The following is a 15759-nucleotide window of genomic DNA, read 5'->3' as shown; positions in this document are numbered from 1 at the left end:
TAACCACCGGGGGCATTTTGTGGGGAGGGAGACGGAGCCTGGCAGGAGGTAGAGAAGAAAGACACTGCACTTGTCACTGTCCAGACCAGGTGCCTTTCTGTCCTCTCCATGGCGAGAGGGTCTCTGGGAACCACCCTCAATTATCTAGAGCCTGGTAAGAGGTGAAATCGCTAGAGTAATTAAGGACTGCTTGGACATCAGAGAAGACATGCCTTTTAGGAATCAGGGGAATAGCACTGCAGCCCAGGGGTAGGAGAGGTCTCAGGCCTGGGACAGGTAGAAGGAGCAGGGGAGGGGAGGCTGCGGGATGGTGACGCAGACGGCTGGGAAGCCTAACGGAGGCCCACCCTTCCCCCTGTCCAGGCTTCCCATTCAGATCATGTCACCAAGCGTCACTGAGGACTCAGTACCTGGGTTCCCGGCTTCAGGGACGGCACTAGGTCTTTGATCATTTTGGCTTCAGAGACTGTGACTCCGCCCACCACGAAGAGGATGAGGAGAGGGTGGTCGCTGGGATGAGGCCGGCTCACCTGCAAAACAAAACGTGCCTAGCGTTAGAGGTGTCTTCAGGTGCGGTGAACAGCCACTCGAGAGATTATAATTTGTTAAGGGTACGATGTGTTAGGGGGTGTGAGCCCATTGATGAGGAGGATGCCTGGCATGTCGCCTTCCTACAGCCCTTTACATAAATATTTTATTGAAAGAGAAGTTAAAGGAGCAGGAGCTATTAAATAACAGAGAAGACTGAGGGCAACTTTCCCTTCCTTTTCAGTCTACAGGTCTCAACACAAATGTGCTCCTGCCTTACAGAGCCTGTGCAGTTCCTTCCAAGCAATAGCCACAGCCTGGAGTTATCATCTCTGCTTACACGTTTGTTTGATGGCTGTCTCCGTTAATGGAACACAAACTGAGGAGGCAGCGATCTTGTCTGCCTGGTTCACTGCTGAAGTCCCAGAATACTTGGTGCCGTTTCAGAGTAGGTGCTCAATAAATGCCTGTGGCATTGAAAGATGGTCACATCCCTAGGGAGGAGGACGTAAAGGGTGGACAAAGATGCAAGAGCCCCGTGCCCACCCTTGGGGGCAGAATTCATGCCCTTACCTTCTGCAAACCAACCTCAGCTGAGGATCGCACTTGCCTGCGATGCTGCACTGAATGTCGTGGAGAATCCCTGCCAGGGCCTCAAGGTCTCACCAGTGAGGCACAGTATAAACGACTAAAATGAGAGCATCCCCCAGTACCGTCTCAGGAAATGCACAATGCCAACATGTAGACCTGATGACTAACCGAAGCGGACAAGAGGGGGCTCCTGAAGACAGTGTGTTTGAGTCCTACCTGCAAGTTCAGGATGGTTCGGTGAGGAGTGGGTACAAGTGGTATGAGCCAAGTTCTGCAGGGAAGAGGTCACCAGCTGGGGGGAGTGAGCAGGACAGCCACATGGAGTCATTATAGGAAGGATGCTGCCAGCTGCCTGCATGACCAGTGAACCCAGAGGCGGGAGAAGCAGGCGGGTTTCTAGCCAGAAGATGGTAGACAAAGTAGGTAAGTGTCTGTGCTCACCACACTCACTAACACACAAGCCATCTTTGGGCCAAAGGATGGTCCCCATGGGTGGCAGGGAGGGCAGCAGGTTGAGAGGAAGAGAGCCAGCCCTTCTCTTACCCTGGCTCCAACTCTTTTTTCATCTTGGTTCTTCTGACTCCCTTGCCTAAATATAACTTTTCAGTATCTTATTTTAAAACACTTAGGAAGGTAATACATTAAGTGCTTCCAGTTACATAAGTCATTCCTTGGCTTCTAGAGAGGAAACTCAGAGTGAAGAGGGAGGGAGGGAAGGATGGGGAGAAATCGGGGGAGGGAAGGGAAAAACAAAAGGCAGGAAGAAAGAAGGAAAAGTGGGTCTAAACTTCTTCCAAATGGGCAGTGGACAAAGTTACAGAACTCTTGGATCTTTAGAAACAGCCTCTAGACTCCCCGCCCCACCCCCAACTTTCTGCCCTGGGGTTCCTTCCCTTGACTGCATTTGTTGACGGCTGTCCTCCAGTCCAGGTACCACACGTGCACAGCCGTGCTGCTCCTGTCCTGCTGTTCCCTGTAATAGCTCTCACTATAGTCAAGGCTATGGTTTTTCCTGTGCTCATGTATGGATGTGAGAGTTGGACTGTGAAGAAGGTTGAGCGCCGAAGAATTGATGCTTTTGAACTGTGGTGTTGGAGAAGACTCTTGAGAGTCCCTTGGACTGCAAGGGGATCCAACCAGTCCATTCTGAAGGAGATCAGCCCTGGGATTTCTTTGGAAGGAATGATGCTGAAGCTGAAACTCCAGTACTTTGGCCACCTCATGCGAAGAGTTGACTCATTGGAAAAGACTCTGATGCTGGGAGGGATTGGGGGCAGGAGGAGAAGGGGACGACAGAGGATGAGATGGCTGGATGGCATCACTGACTCGATGGACGTGAGTCTGAGTGAACTCCAGGAGTTGGTGATGGACAGGGAGGCCTGGCGTGCTGCGATTCATGGGGTTGCAAAGAGTCAGACACGACTGAGCAATTGATCTGATCTGATAGTCACCAATGGCTGTCACAGATAGGGGTCGGCAGACATTTGTCTTCATTATCTGGACATTTCTGTGGCATGTGTCCCAGCTGATGACTTCCTTCTTGGCTACCAAAATAGCACTCTCTCTGGGGTCTTCCTTCTACCTTTCCCATGGCTTCTTCTCACATTTCTTCATAGGTTCCTTTTCTTGGTCTGCTCAATTGTTGATATTCCTTGGGCTTTATCTTTGACCCTGTGCTAGGAATCAGTGACCTAAAATGGACTGGAATGGGTGAATTTAACTCAGATTAAAGACTATTATACCTACTACTGTGGGCAGGAATCCCTTAGAAGAAATAGAGTAGCCATCATAGTCAACAAAAGAGTCTGAAATGTAGTACTTGGATGCAATCTCAAAAAAAACAGAATGTTCTCTGTTCGTTTCCAAGGCAAACCATTCAGTATCACAGTAATCCAAGTCTATGCCCCGACCAGTAACACTGAAGAAGCTGAAGTTGAACAGTTCTATGAAAACCTATTAGACCTTCTAGGACTAACACCCTAAAAAGATACTCTTTTCATCATAGAGGACTGGAATGCAAAAGTAGGAAGTCAAGAAACACCTGGAGTGACAGGCAAATTTGGCCTTGGAGTACAGAATGAAGCAGGGCAAAGGCTAATAGAGTTTTGCCAAAAGAATACACTGGTCATAGCAAATACCCTTTTCCAACAACACAAGAGAAGACTCTACACATGAACATCACCAGGTGGACAACACTGAAATCAGACTGATTATATTCTTTGCAGCCAAAGATGGAGAAGCTCTATACAGTCAGCAAAAACACACCAGGAGCTGACTGTGGCTCAGATCATGAACTCCTTATTGCCAAATTCAGACTTAAATTGAAGAAAGTAGGGAAAACCACTAGACCATTCAGGTATGACCTAAATCAAATCCCATATGATTATACAGTGGAAGTGAGAAATAGATTTAAGGGACTAGATCTGATAGACAGAGTGCCTGAAGAACTATGGATGGAGGTTTGTAACACTGTACAGGAGACAGGGATCAAGACCATCCCCATGGAAAAGAAATGCAAAAAAGCAAAATGACCGTCTGAGGAGGCCTTACAAATAGCTGTGAAAAGAAGAGACGTGAAAAGCAGAGGAGAAAAGGAAAGATATAAGCATCTGATGCAGAGTTCCAAAGAATAGCAAGAAAAGCCTTCCTCAGTGGTCAGTGCAAAGAAATAGAGGAGAACAATAGAATGGGAAAGACTAGAGATCTCTTCAAGAAAATTAGAGATACCAAGGGAATATTTCATGCAAAGACGGACACAATAAAGGACAGAAATGGTATGGTCCTAACAGAAGCAGAAGATATTAAGAAGAGGTGGCAAGAATACACAGAAGAACTATACAAAAAAGATCTTCATGACCCAGATAATCACGATGGTGTGATCACTCACCTAGAGCCAGACATCCTGGAATGTGAAATCAAGTGGGCCTTAGGAAGCATCACTACAAACAAAGCTAGTGGAGGTGATGGAATTCCAGTTGAGCTATTTCAAATCCTGAAAGATGATGTTGTGAAAGTGCTGCATTCAATAGACCAGCAAATTTGGAAAACTCAGCAGTGGCCACAGGACTGGAAAAGGTCAGTTTTCATTCTAATCCCAAAGAAAGGCAATGCCAAAGAATGCTCAAACTACCACACAATTGCACTCATCTCACACGCTAGTAAAGTAATGCTCAAAATTCTCCAAGCCAGGCTTCAGCAATACGTGAACCATGAACTTCCAGATATTCCAGCTGGATTTAGAAAAGGCAGAAGAACCAGAGATCAAATTGCCAACATCCGTTGGATCATCAAAAAGGCAACAGAGTTCCACAAAAACATCTATTTCTGCTTTATTGACTATGCTAAAGCCTTTGACTGGGTGGATCACAACAAACTGTGGAAAATTCTTCAAGAGATGGGAATACCAGACCACCTGACCTGCCTCTTGAGAAACCTATATGCAGGTCAGGAAGCAACAGTTAGAACTGGACATGGAACAACAGACTGGTTCCAAATTGGGAAAGGAATATGTCAAGGCTGTATATTGTCACCCTGCTTATTTAACTTATATGCGGAGTACCTCATGAGAAACGCTGGGCTGGATGAAGCACAAGCTGGAATCAAGATTGCCAGGAGAAATATCAATAATCTCAGATATGCAGATGACACCACCCTTATGGCAGAAAGTGAAGAGGAACTAAAGAGCCTCCTGATGAAAGTGAAAGAGGAGAGTGAAAAAGTTGGCTTAAGACACAACATTCAGAAAACTAAGATCATGGCATCTGGTCCCATCACTTCATGGCAAATAGATGGGGAAACAGTGGAAACAGTGATGGACTTTTTTTGAGCTCCAATGTCACTGCAGATAGTGACTGCAGCCATAAAATTAAAAGACGTTTACTCCTTGGAAGAAAAGTTATGACCAACCTAGACAGCATATTAAAAAGCAGAGATGTTACTTTGCCAACAAAGGTCAATGTAGTCAAAGTATGGTTTTTCCAGTAGTTGTGTATGGATGTGAGAAAGCTGAGCACCAAAGAACTGATGCTTTTGAACTGTGGTGTTGGAGAAGACTCTTGAGAGTCCCCTGGACTGCAAGGAGATCCAACCAGTCCATTCTAAAGGAAATCAGTCCTGACTATTCATTGGAAGGATGCTGAAGCTGAAGCTCCAATACTTTCACCACCTGATGCGAAAAACTGACTCATTGGAAAAGACCCTGATGCTGGGAAAGACTGAAGGCAGGAAGAGAAGGGGACGACAGAGGATGAAATGGTTTGATGACATCACCGACATCACCGACTCAATGGACATGAGTTTGAGTAAACTGTGGGGGTTGGTGATGGACAGGGAGGCCTGGTGTGCTGCAGTCCATGGGGTCACAAAAAGTCGGACATAACTGAGTGACTGAACTGAACTGAACTGTGATACTCTCACTTGAGGACCTCATCTACTTATATGCCTCCAATAATCTTTTAATTCTTCCCAAATCTATGTCTTCAGCATCTCTATTTAGTTCCAGTGGCCATCTCCACCTGGATGCCTCCTGGCATTCCTAAACTCAACAGATTTCAAATTTGGTGCATGATTTTAACCACTCCCCACCCCCTGCCAAGTCTATTCCTTCTCTTAACTTTTTATAAGCATCACTACCTTCACAGTCACCTGGGCCAGATACCTAGAAGTCATCTTGGACTTGCTATCTTTTTGATCTCCTAGGTAAGTCTGTTAATTCTGCCCCCTCCAATTTACTGATCTCTCTTTGATTCCCACTATCCCTGTTCTGGTTGGCTTTCATTTCTTCTTCTTTTTAATCCTTATATTTATTATTTATTTTGGCTGTGCTAGGTTTTAGTTGCAGCATGCAAACTCTTTGTTGTGGCATGTGGGATCTAGCTCCCTGACCAGGGATTGAACCCTGGCCCCTGCACTGGGGGCTCCGAGTCTTAGTCACTGGGCCACTAGGGAAGTCCCTCATTTCTTCTTTACTAGATTATTGCTGCTGCTGCTGCTGCTAAGTCGCTTCAGTCTTGTCCGACTCTGTGCGACCCCATTGACGGAAGCCCACCAGGCTCCCCCGTCCCTGGGATTCTCCAGGCAAGAACACCGGAGTGGGTTGCCATTTCCTTCTCCAATGCATGAAAGTGAAAAGTGAAAGGGAAGTCGCTCAGTTGTGTCTGACTCTTAGCAACCCCATGGACTGCAGCCTACCAGGCTCCTCCATCCATGGGATTTTCCAGGCAAGAGTACTGGAGTGGGGTGCCATTGCCTTCTCCAGATTATTGCTAGAGTCTTCTAACTTGTCTTCCTGTCCCTCGTCTGGCCACCCCCATCCATTCTTCTCATTCCTGCTTAAGTGAACTTTCTAAAGTGCAAATATTTATCATTGAATCTTTGTGCATTATCTTATCTCATTCTCAAAAATCCTTAGGAGGCAAATACAATCATTGGTATATGATGCAGATGAAGAGACTGAAGTTTACATATAGTGACTAAATCGTGGAGGCAGGGGCCAAACTGCAGAGGTTACAGTCTTAAACACCGGTCACCTCCTCACATGCTCAGAGCCAGGAAGGATAAAGTTCAGACTCCTCAATTCAGTATATAAGGTTTTGCTCACATGGCTTTGCTTTTTGTCTCCATTTTCATCTCCTCCATATACACTGTTTGCTGGAGTCACTCAAAGACCTGAACCATCCATGAATGCATGGTATTTAAAAAAAAACATTTTGCTAAACATGCAACATTTTACTGAACACTTGCCCTGAAAAGAGCATTTATCACAAGTGTTCAATTTATTTTCATAAACCAAACCCTTGTGACCAGTACTTAGATCAGAAACAGAAAGCTGGCACTCTGGATCCCTTCATGCCCCCTTCATGTCACTACCTCGCCAAGGGGCAACTGCTATCTTGACTTCTAGCTGCTCAATACTGGACTTTGCTTTTCTTGTTCAATGATATACCCCAAGGGTTTTTCTGTATTAGTGGGAAAGATCTGGGGCCCACAGGAATTGGTTGGGACCACATGGGTGGGTTTGGCCTGGCCACACCAGTGGCCTCTGTCTGTGCCCATCACATTCCAGGTATTAAACACTTTGAGCACCATCTGCATTGTCTTATGTTATGTGGCATGGGCAGTTTCCTCTGTGTAAAGTGCCCTTGGCTCTCCTTTTTATCTTAACATATATGTTTTATTGAAGCACAGTTGACTTACATTTCAGGTACATAGCAAGGTGATTCAGTTATATAAATACACATACATTATTTTTGAAATTATTTTCCATTATAGGTTATTATAAGATATTGACTGTAGTTCCCTGTGCTATACAGTAAACCTTTGCTGCTTGTTGCATATTTGTCTGCTCTTCTTTATCTCCTTCCTTCTCTCTTTAAAAGCCATCCTCGCCTCTAAAAATCTCTCTCTAACCACCTCTCAACTCCTGCCCCATGACCTGAATCTGATAGACACCTCTGCCCTGGCCTTGTCACACGGGCTGAAACCTCAATAGGCCTGCCTATCTCCTCTCCTAGACTGTAAGCTACTGGAGGGTAGGGATTGATCGTATTTATCTTGATGTTTTGGGCTCTGAGCATAGAGCTAGCTCATGGTAAACTTTCAACAAGTGTTGCGTGAATAAAAAGAATGAATGGATGAGGTCCACAGGTTAACTGGAGATGTCTTTCTTTCCTTAGCTCTCTCTCTAAGAGAGAGATCTTTTAGACACTCCATTCTATGCATGGTTTTCCTGGCTGAGTAACAACCTGAAGTTCCTTCCAACCCACAAACAATTGTTTCTCACTTATTCCTGGGACAGAAATACAACTGGCTTCAGAACTTCACATTGGTACAGCATGTTCTCAAAGACATATGCTTTCCATAAGAGAGTCCGGACTCTGAAGTACACTGCAAGAATCTTGGAAGGATGCATTGAAAGATGAAAAGGAAAAAAGAAACAGCAACAGGGATCAATACCCCTGGGCCAAGGAGTTGAGAGAATGTTGATTTTGGTACAAATTAACGGGTGCCATTAATGCATGTTGCTGTTTGCTATTTTGGTTTCTGTTTAGATTTATGTTTTGATACCAGCTTCCTTTATAGAACACATCAAGTTGGCAGACTATTGGGAAGTGGAGTCTTTCCAGTCTTTTCCATCAGAATAACACATTCCTTATAATCAGCCACACTCGGCTGAGTCTCATTTGTATGTGAGTTCACGGTGTAGGGCACTTTGAAGTTGCAAGATGTAAACGTCATTACTGCCATAATAAACACACAGATTAATAAAGCAAGTCGGGCTCACTGCCCTTTCTTTCATTTTCTAAACCTTCACTGGCTGTGACTTTAAGACATTTCTAAACCTTCATTGGCTGTGATTTTAAGACATCAGTTCTGGTCAGAGAAGACCATTTCTCCCCACCATTTACCCAGCCTTTGAAGCCAAGGATGCGGACACCTTCTCTGCAGCTGTGGCCCCAAGAGCACTCTTTGATGTCCTGACTGGTTTCTATGGGAAGTGTTTCCTCTGCTCCTGGTTCCCTGGAGTTCGCTGGGCATTCCGGGAACCCAGCTGCTGATTCCTCTCCACTCTGTTTCTCTTCATGACTGACTCATTTGTCCCCAGCACACGCAACGGTCAGGTCCTCCATTCTCCAACAGTGGGCAGGCCTCGTAGGAGGGAGACAGCATAATGGGAGCGTTGGCCCAAAGGTCCCTGGGCCCTGAGAGCAGCTGTGCTGACTTTGAAGGTGGCCTCGTAATGGCTCTTGTCCCCAGAAGAGTCAGTAACAGCACCGCTGCGGCCACTGAACACTTCACGTCCAGCCCCGCTTTTTATTCATTCATTCATCCGTTCCACAAATACCTATTGAGCAAGTACTATGGGCCAGACACTGCTGTAGGCACTGGGAACTCAGCGGTGAATGAACCAAGAAGCATCTCTGCCATCAAAGAATTTATATTTTTGTTGGGGAATATGACAAAATACAGAAGTAAATTGATAAGTGAGGAAAGCAGTAAGTGCTATGGAGGAAATAAAGCAGGGTTGGGGTTCTTACGTGGTACTAGCGGTAAAGAACCCGCCTGCCAACACAGGAGAAGTAAGAGACATGGGTTTGATCCCTGAGTAGGGAAGATTCCCCTGGAGAAGGGAATAGGCAACCCACTCCAGCATTCTTGCCTGGAGAAACCCATGGCCAGAGGAGCCTAGTGGGCTATATAATCCATAGGGCTGCATGGAGTCGGACACAACTGAAGTCACTTGGCATGCACGCACAGGGCAAGGATTACTTTGCACAATCTTAGAATCTGTGAAGTAGGTAGAAGCTCCATTTTACAGACAGAGACAGTGAGGCTTACAGAGGGGAAGTGACTTGTCCCAAGTTTTCCAATTCGTAAGCTATAGGGCTGAGACAGAAATCCAGGTCTGCCTCAGAGAAGAGTGGGATACATTCCACACGCCCTCATATATATAAACAGATTTTTCAAACTGAAAGCATTTTTACTAGCTCTCATCTCTTAAAACTCTGTACTTTTAGTTCTTCGGCAATGTCAGCCAATGACCAGTTTCCTTGCGGGACTTATTTCATCTCAGTGCAAAGGCTGCCATGCTGCCAGGGTCACTCTGTCATTAGCTCGACCTCCTTGCTGCATTTGCTGCCGTGGATGGCGTCCCCATTCTGGAGACTCCCACCCCCACCCCAACCCCTCTCTGTTTTCCAAGCCCTCTCAGTGTCTTTCCTGCCTCCTGGGCTCTCCTCTTGCTTGACCTATCCCATCACACACTGTGTTCCTGACTGCTGGGGTCTCTTCTCCCAAATACCCTCCTTGGGTGGCCCTGTCCTGTCCATTGTCCAGGCCTCAGAGGGCCTGTGTCCCCAGGTCGCTACCTCAGGCCCAGGCTCTGCTGAGCTGCAAAGCTGTCTCACAGGCACCTAAACTCTAAAACACAAGTTATTTTCTTCTCCATTTCTGCTTCTGAGTCAGAGAGAATGTAAACACCTGCCATCCAATCATCCCCGACTGGACGAGGGGCCCTGGACAATGCCCTCATTTACTTCCACATCCCATCAACGCCCAGTCCAGTGGGACCCACCAGGGCTGCATCCTTGCCTTCATTCCCTCAGCCCCTACCTGACCCCGACTCTTCTTACCTTCTCTCCCTAATCTGGTGCCAGTCTGGCCTCCTTCCCTGCTCGCTCACTGCTGCCAGGTGATCTTTATAAAATACACACTGGTTGTTTTGGTGATTTAGTTGCTAAGTCATGTCCAATTCTCGTGACCCCACAGACTATAGCCTGCCAGGCTCCTCTGTCCGTGGGATTTCCCAGGCAAGAATATTGGAGTGGGTTGCCATTTCCTTCTCCAATACACTGGTTCTATATTCCTAAAAAACATGGTATAAAACCTCATCATTTCTGGTCAAATGTCAGGCCTCTAGCCCTTCGTGACCTGCCTTCTGCTTCTCTCTGTCTTATCTTCTTCCACTCCTCACAGGCTGCTCTGAGTTCCCGCCGTTTGGAGCTGCCTGGAATCCCTTTGACTTAGCCCAGAACTTCCTTCACTTTGTATCTCACTCCTACTGGTCAGACACATTCAACTCCTCTGACTCCCTGATTAAGCTCCCCCTTTCCCATACTCTCACAGCCCGCCCAGACACCACTTCTCTCTTGTCCTCCCCACTCTCAAGGTTCCTGTCCTTCTCCCTAACCAACTGTAAGCTCTCCGATGTGAGCTGTGCTGTGACAGGAAGGACAGCTAGCCTGTCTGCATCTTCCTTACCCACAGAGTGACTAGCATGCAAGAGGCTCTCGGTAATTGTTCACAGGCAGGCAAAGTTTGTAGCCGGCCAAAACCAAGTTTGTGTTTAATGATTCTTTCCAAGATCTAACTCACTAGAACTTATGGATCTTATTTAGCAAATGTTACACAAAAATCAAACCATAGTATGGAGCATAATTGAGAAGGAGAAAATATAAACAATAGTTATAAATAGTATTGCAAACAAATTCCAAGACTTGTGCTGATTTAATCAACAGACACCAAATGCTGAGATGTTTTCCTCTCATCAGAAATGCTATTAAGTATAATGGGCCTAAGCCAACAGTTCATCTCTGAGTTGTGTTTTTCTTATGTAAATGATGAGGAGCTGGACTTGATGACCATCCTCAGTCCAGGGATCTGACATCAAATTGCACCCGAAGCTCGTCATTTTTGCCCTTTATCCTTACAGCCTCCTTCACCCCATTGTAGTTGCATCTGTAGATGTCTGTCCAGCTCACACATAAACAGTCCCCACCATCTGCATGGCCACGGGGTGGGCTCCTGGCAGCTGTGTAGTTACAATGTGGTCCTGCCCTCCTCCGACCTCGACTGAATGGTGCAGGAATGGGCCCCTGACCCAGGCCCAATGTGAGACCCTCCCCTGGGAATGGAGACTTGACCCAAGACAGACGGGGCCCAGTCAAAGCTCCTAAGAAGCACCAGCGCCTGTGGCACAGCTCCCAGCCGTTCACTTGACTCGTGTTCACTGAGCGTGGACCCTGAGCGGGGATGGTTCTTGGCATCTTCTGCAGGCCGCAGCCTGTTTTTAAGAACTGTCTGGTTTCCTGATGGCTTTCCAGTTCTTGGGCCCAGTCTTTCCTGAGGCTCACTGCATGGCTGCCCTTGAGTTCTTGGAGACACTCGGTCCTCCTGATGAGGGCTTTCCTTGACGAAGTTAGTGCCACTTGGTTAATTGCCAACAACGTATCTCAGCTCCAGCGTTTCCAGGTGGGCCTGAGCAGCTGCCCCCTCTACCCTGTGGGCCCAGGCCATGGAACACTCACAGGAACTCCTATTGAGGGCCCAGAGGCAAGCACTGAGTCTTCTGTGAGTGTTTTTTGTAAATCTTTTATTTTTTTTCCAGTTAGGCATGGCCATAAGAAAGGGAACAACAACAACACGCAGTTTAACAACGCTCGTAAAAGGAGGTGAAAGGGCCTTGTGCAATTTCATCAGATACAACCCGCCCTGCTCATGCCAATTCCAGCAGGGAAAACATCTTGACAAATCATGTCCTTTAGTCAAAACAAGTTGGAGTCCAAACACATGGAACAGATATAAAATATATTATTTTCAGGAGACTGAAATCCAAACCACAAATTCCAGAAACGCATTTTCAAAGTGCTGCCTATTAGACATGCTCATTTTAAATTAAATTAACGCTGTTGTGAGAGTGGGAAGGTATGGTTCAACTTATTTATTAGATCTCTATCAAGTTTTTTTCTACAGAGATCAAGGTGCTTCACGCACAGGCATTGGGAGAGAAGACGTACTTGACTGTTTAAAAAAAGTCAGGTTCTGCCAAAGCGGTTTCTCTGGACTTTGATACTCCCCTCCACCCAGGACACTGCCCTTTGAAGCCGACAGTTCTGTGCGGCTAACCACAAGTCTAGCCTCCGGTGGAGGAGTACGCTGAGTTGACTCCAAACACTTGCTTAGAACCTCAGGCAGAATGACCTCGAGGGTGCCCAGCTCTGCTCCCCGGCCTGTCTCTTTCCTTGACAGGCCTGATGGGGAGAATTTGGGAGAGCAAAGTTCTACAGCTCAGCGTCTCATCCCTCAGGAAGGCTTTTTTTATTTTTTGTTAATTTTTTAAAAAGATTATATTATTTAAAATGATTTAGGCAAACAGCAAGCATGCCTTTTGCTATCAGAGCCTTTCCGGGCTCATTTATTTTGAAACCAGATCAGAAGCATGAGTGAGTGAATTTTCTGTCCTCTAGATTGAAGAGAAACTTGTAGAATTCAACCACCATTCTTGCTGGGCGGGACAGCCAATCCTACACTTAGGTGGAGGGTGGATGGTATTTTTCCAAAGTGGCCTCGATGATATTTTCTGCTCCTCATGCTCTGGTTCCCTTTTTAATAGGAAGAGAGCAGGTCCCTCCCCTTGAACCCAGGAAGGCGTTTGTGACTGCTTCAACTGACAGAGCACTGTGGGAGTGATGCTCTGCGGCTTCTGAGGTTCCCACCTGGTGCTCTCTCTCAGGATGCTTGTCCTTGGGATGCGGCTGCCTTGCTGTGAGGAAGCTCAGGCCACGTGGAAAAGCCTGTGTGGAGAGGAACTGAGGCCTTCAGCTCACAGACCGGGCTGAGCTACCAGTTGATGGTCAGCATAACCTTGGAGGCGAATTCTTCTCTGCTGAGCTCTGCCCAGACAGCACATTCATGAACAAAATAAATGACCAATGATATTTAAAGCCAGTGTTTCAACATGGCTTCTGATGCACCGATTGATAACTGGGACAGGTGGAGATGAGAGACTTGTCTGGAGAGTTTGATTTATACAGGAAAGCGTGCTAAAGCAATGGAAGGAAAGTGACTTTAACAAGTTGCAGTCTGATATCAGCACATGAGGTTCTGACTGTACTAAGGGCAGAACCCAGCCGCCTTGACTTCCCTCTCACAGAGGATTTGTCTGATGCAGAGAATCCTGGACACATGGGGGTATCCCCTAACTTTCACCATCTGCAGACACGTACATCAGTGAGACTGAATGCTGTGAGCCACTTTGGAGCATCTGGGATGGAAGTCTCATTTCCCTACAGCACAGAGGCTGTCTGAGGGGCACTTGTGGGGTGGAGCATTTGCCCTCTCCCGGGATGTGGAGACAGAGCTTCTGTAGGGCTCCTGGTGGAGTTAGGGGCCCGAGTTGTTTTGGGCTTCTGCCTCCATTCCCCAGGTGGTCAGGGTCTAGCCCAGCTGGCCTCCTTTGAACCATCTCATCACAGCACATGTACGGAATCTCACAGGCTCCACAGCTTGCCCCAGGCGGGACGGTCTGTGTCCCCTGAGACTGAGGACACCAAGGTTGGACTCACAGGGGAGAACAAAGGGGTCTGGAAAACCACAGCGTGGTTGTACAAACACAGCTTCCCACAGGTACGGAGACTCCACGTCTCTTAGCAAGAACAAGTCAGGAGTGAGAGAGGACATGCTCGTGGCTTTGCGGGGAGGTGTCTATTCTCTCCTATGTGATTCACGTGTTCACTCAGCAGTCGATCTGTATGCATCAAATGCCCGCATGTTGGCTCCACACAGGGATACAAAGATTCTCAAGGTGGCTCTTGGGAACCACACTCTGACCAGGACCATGAACTTGTAAAAATAAAAATAGCAAATACATATTTAGCACTTACTGTAGGGCAGGCACCGTTGTAAATACCCTGCATGTATGAACTCACGTCATTCTCACAACAGCCCTACAAAGTGGCTACTATTATCATCCTCAATTTATAGTCCGCAAAGAGTCAGACATGACTGAGCGATCTTCATTTCACTTCAATGTGTAATGATAAAGATGTAGAATGATAAAGCAAGGAGTATGTGCAGCCGCAGAGGTGTGTGCAGAAGGTACGGAGCCCTGACGATACCCTGGGGCCTGGAAACCCCTCTCCGATGGTCTTGGAACATCTACTGGTCTACTTACTAGCACATGTCTCCCCGGCTTCTCACCCACTGCCTAGGCTACAGGTCCTCCCTCTGATGACTCTGAGCTGATGTCATCTGTGAAACCATGTGAGTCCAGAGACAGGCGGGCAGCTCAGCTCCCTTTCCAGCACCACGGCTCTCCTGTTTGGACGAGCAGCACACCAGGCTGAGAAGGAGGCCACACGGACACCTTTCTTTCATCAGGTTCTGTCTGTCTGCTCCTTTCAGGCTCAGCTTCAGTTGGCTCTGAGTGAGAAGAGGGGGAAACAGGTCCCAGAGGCAAAGAGTAGGGCAGAGAGTGGCAGGAAAGCAATGGCTGTTGGCCGCTGATACAGAATGAAGCTGCAGCGTGTGGAGGAAACCCAACACCACTGCGCACATTTCTCCTCCTGGGGCTGTACGGCCCATGAGTCCCTGGACTGAGTCCCAGAGAAGCAGTACCAGCAGATGACCCTGGGAGAGGGCCCTCACCTGGCCTGTTCTGAGGATCACTCCGGGCTGGGAGCTGATTTAGGCACTGCATAGATACTGGAGAGGGAAAGCATCTGTGCTAATGAGTCATCAGGAAGAAAAGAATTTATGACACATGAATACTGAACTTTCAAGAGAATACTTGGTAGCATCCTGGTGCCAAGAAAAGTTGTGTGTAAAAGCGTGGACTTTGGAATAAGATGGATCTAGGGACGAATCCTGGCGTCCCACTTCCTGTGTGCTGTTCAGCCTTCTGAAAGTTCATGTCTGCTGCCTACCCCTTCTGGGCTTCAGTTTCCCCATGGGTAAAGCAGGGATAATGAAAGGGTCATCGTGAGGTTTGAATGTGAGAGTGGCTGATCCCCGGGTACAGGTGACCACAGCTTAGCTGCCTGACTTTGGTAGTGAGAAGCTCAGAACAGGACCAGGGAGACTGGTGAATGGCTGTGGCCATGAGAGCCTCTGCCTCCTCCCTCCACATCCTCTTCTTTCCACCAGCCTTAAACCAAAGTAGAAGACACCCTCTCCCGATGGCACACCACCATGTCAAAGACAGAGCTCTACGGGAAATCAAAGGTGGTTCCTCAAAGCCCTAGTGTTCCTCTTTTCATTTACTGCAGGTTTGTTCAAACCCTGACACATGGGCTGCCAGGAACTTTCCTTGCCAAGTTCTCTGGAATGATGAGAAGAGCCAGCCATAGAGGCCCAGGTACAAAC

The 15759-nt window shown here is 47.2% G+C and overlaps 1 protein-coding gene across 1 annotated transcript in view; it reads right to left on the bottom strand.

Annotated features, from left to right (window-relative positions):
• SCFD2 (sec1 family domain containing 2) overlaps window positions 1-15759 on the bottom strand; it is a 394561-nt gene that overhangs the window by 12437 nt on the left and 366365 nt on the right. Inside the window, exon 8 of the mRNA XM_006047767.4 lies at window positions 411-530. Within this exon, the coding sequence (XP_006047829.4) occupies window positions 411-530 (120 nt within the window). The remainder of the gene's footprint in view (window positions 1-410; window positions 531-15759) is intronic.

The sequence above is a fragment of the Bubalus bubalis genome, chromosome 7, assembly GCF_019923935.1.
Source record: "Bubalus bubalis isolate 160015118507 breed Murrah chromosome 7, NDDB_SH_1, whole genome shotgun sequence".
Taxonomy (NCBI): Eukaryota; Metazoa; Chordata; class Mammalia; order Artiodactyla; family Bovidae; genus Bubalus; species Bubalus bubalis.
Note: the sequence above shows the minus strand (reverse complement) of the source record. Positions and strands in the feature narration are given on the sequence as shown.